Below are 3602 nucleotides of genomic sequence, written 5' to 3' on the forward strand. Positions count from 1 at the left end.
AAAGGGAAGTGGAGTGCAGAAGGGCCAGAAATCAGAAATGAGGAATTGTGGGGCTACTGCTTGTATACCTCCTGTGCTCCAGGCCTGCAGTACAAGGGTAAGCTCCAAATGCAAGAAAGGGGAGGGCTAGCGGGCAAGTGAGGTTGTAGCTGGGCTCACACTCAGAATCTTGCAGCCCTCAACAACTCACCAAAAGTCATTAAGTGGCCCTAAGTTTGCCCCTGACTGTCAGCATAGACACAGCTTTAGAACAAAGTAACCAAGGTGAAAATCTCATTGAAAATCTTTAAACTTTTTGTCCCCATAAAAAAGTCCAATAGCCTAAAAAAAATCTAATTTACCTGCAGTACTGTCCCAGTGCACATTTACAGCAAACAGCTTTTAAAACGATTCTCCATCCCATGCTTTTCTTTTCTTGTTTTAAAGGTTTTGTTCTGTTGTCTAAAGCAGGCGTGGCCAACCTGCAACACATGTGCCACAAGTGGCATGGACAGGCTCTGTGTGGCATTTGGCAGAGCAGAGAGGGGACAGGCAGCACAGTGGCAGATACATCAGGAAGCAGAACACAGAGCAGAAGATGGGACAGGGGAAAAGTACGGGAGTGGCACTTGGTGGGGCATGGGGCTAATTTGTCTCACACCTGCCAGAAGAGATCGGCCCCCACTGGTCTAAAGCTTAAGAAGAAAGTTTTCATCGCATGTGTGGCTTGTACAGTCCATAACTATCACAAGATAAATATGTGAATGGTGAGAGTGTGGCAAACTCCTCCTTGAGACAATTGGCCAGAATTTTCAGAGCTGCACCATAATTTTGTCAGTCCCCGTACCGCTCTGAAAATTTTACAGCTTGCTTAGCAAAAACATATTCCAAAGAAACCATACCAGAAATAAAACACAAATCCAGTGCCTGAGGAGAACATTTAACTTGCCTGTTCAGGAAAGGATCTGATCCATTATTTGTAATTGTTCGAATGTCTTGTGTCATAGTAGTGGTGCTCACTCCAGTCTGAACTGGGGTCATGTTCTCTGATTCCATGGGAAGTTGTCTGCATAGTGCGGCTTCCTAGATTAAAAAAAAATTACATGCAAATTAATGGGGAAAAAAAGAAAGTAATAGTAACCCAAACACCTCAGAGAGACTTCCAATAAAGTTCTCCTCTCTCTAAAATATTCATTCTCATAAAAAGTAACCTATATAACATGCTATTATTTTTATTTAGGAATTTGATTCTTATCAGAAAGACCAATGACTCCTGATTTATGCTCTTGTAAAGATCAAGATTACTGGTTACAGATGAAAGATCCTCCATAGCTACAAACTCTGGTTAAGTCTTCCTTCTCACTTAAATTGAGTTATCTAGGTTCAATTTAAATTTAACTCCTCTCAAATTAAAGCTACGAGCTACAGAGCTGCTGCTGGTTTAATGCTATAAGCAATGCAAAGGCAGCCAGGTGTCCTGGTGTAAAGAACAAGTTTTCTGCTAGCAGAGCTACACCAGCTCCCTGGAATGACAAGCACTACCAATGGAAGCTGCCTTCTGACAGCAGAGCTGCATCTACACTGGGGATTTTGTTGGCAGAACTACTTTGGCTACAGGATATTATCTTTTCTCACCCCTAGTTGGCATAGTGCTGCTGACTGAATTTTGTAAAGTAGACAAGGGCTTAGTTTAGTTTGAGTGAGATTGGCTCTACTACAAAATAACAGTGGAGCTGAAATAGCGATTGGGCTATTGTGCAGTGATGGGATTAGCAGCAAGGGTTGATTGTGTGAGCAGCTGACTTGCAGTGCTAACTCAAACTATAATCTTTGCCACCCTCAGCGCTCCACAAACTCAAATTAAGAGTACCACCACTCTCAAGTTAAGGAGCTTTATGTGTGGACAGGACTTGAGTTAGGGACAACACTCGAGTTCTATCTTGTGTAAACATTGCAGTGTGGCCAAAAACCTTTGAGACATGGTTTAATTCAGCAACAATAAGGTATCTTTAAACTCTCTGGAATGGACTCTGATTTAACATACATTTATTTGTTTCCTAACAGTGTAACTACACTAACTGGAGAGACTCCAGATTTACACAGGTATAAGAGAGATAAGAATCAGGTGCTAAAAATATATGGATTGCTACTAGGTACAGTTTTTTATTATATTAGAAATATCTGATTGCAGGCAACAACATAGGTAGGGGCCAGATCCAAACGGACTTTGCAGCTGCTTACTTGTCCATTGTAATGTGTAAAATGTAGGTGACTTGCCCTGGGAAGGTGATATAAATCAAAAGGGTTAGACATCTAGAATACAGTGAGTGAGGAGAATCTGACAACTCCCCAGGGCAATCCAAAACACCCAGTCCTGTACAGAAAGGCTCCTATGCTAGCCATCAAGAATTATTAGGAACAAGGGGGTGTCTAAGTCAGCTACTTCTTGGCTGCACTTTAGGTGCCTCCACTATTTTGGGATCCAGACCACCCACAAAATATGTAGCTTTCTGACAGGAGCATTGGGATCAGTATAAGGCACAGCACCCCATGTTCCTTCTCTAATGTGCAAGAGTGTGGTAGCCATTTTTTTTAACCAGTAGTAGTGGTTACAAGTCTAGAACTCTAGATGCAGTTTCCAAGCCGTCCTCAGCTTAATCCACATCTCCCAGCTTCCTGGAGAGTGCGAGGGCATATGACTCTGTAGCCCACATCCCTGGGCACTGTTTTTTAGCTAATGATGGTTTAGAATTAAGTGCATATACTATTCTGATGCCTCCCAGTACTAATCCAAATCACAGTGGCACTCAGGTGAGAATTAGGTGCCAATCTGGATTGTTTCTGGAGTATACATGTGGGCCTAAAATGATACTTTGGGCCAAATTTTCAGGATTATATGAAACAGCTAATAATCTGTAGAGTCCATGGAGTTTTGTGGCTGCTGAAGTAGAGCCAATCCAGACTTTTTTTTTTAAATGAGTAAGGAGTCTAAATTCCACCTAGGTTCACAATTTGCATCTGGCCTAAGAACCCATAATACTCTGGGACCAGGAATTTAATCCAACAATCTCTAATATGAACAACAGTTAACCTGTGGCTTAGTGATTTGTTTCATGCCCCTGGGAAGAAGATATTTGCTTAGAGCAAAAGGAAACACTGTAAATTTGCTTCTAAACTTATCCTTTTTAAAGAGAAATCCAGAGAAATACATTTGCAGCTGCATCTCCATGGAACAGCAGTGACATCTAGTGGCAAAATGAATTAATAGAATTAATAGAATTCCTTGAAGGGTGTTCCAAAATAGGAGGGCTGCGCTAAATGACAATGTTTCTTTTAGACTTCCGTTTCAACGGGACAGTGCTTCATTTCGAGTTTTGTTTAATTTTGAAGCGCTGTTCCATTTTGTTTCATCGAAACTGTTTCAACACTGTTTCAATGTTTCACCCATAGGCTATAACTGGGAAGCACAAAACTGCCTATAACTTTGTCATTTCTTGGCAGATTTGGCTGAAAGCAGCAGGAATGGTAGCCCCTTCTGAGGCTATGAAGCCTTCCAAATTTCAAGGAGATAGGTGCAGGGATTTCTGGGAAACTGCACCTCAAGCTGCTGACAAGCAGAACTC

The 3602-nt window shown here is 41.7% G+C and overlaps 1 protein-coding gene across 1 annotated transcript in view; it reads right to left on the reverse strand.

The window, feature by feature from the left end:
- The window catches only part of WWTR1 (WW domain containing transcription regulator 1), a 160138-nt gene that overhangs the window by 10819 nt on the left and 145717 nt on the right, over positions 1-3602 (reverse strand). The window contains 1 exon segment of the mRNA XM_019503126.1: positions 929-1062. Within this exon segment, the coding sequence (XP_019358671.1) occupies positions 929-1062 (134 nt within the window).

This window comes from Gavialis gangeticus, unplaced genomic scaffold, assembly GCF_001723915.1.
Source record: "Gavialis gangeticus isolate Ggan-Ray unplaced genomic scaffold, GavGan_comp1, whole genome shotgun sequence".
Lineage (NCBI taxonomy): Eukaryota > Metazoa > Chordata > Crocodylia > Gavialidae > Gavialis > Gavialis gangeticus.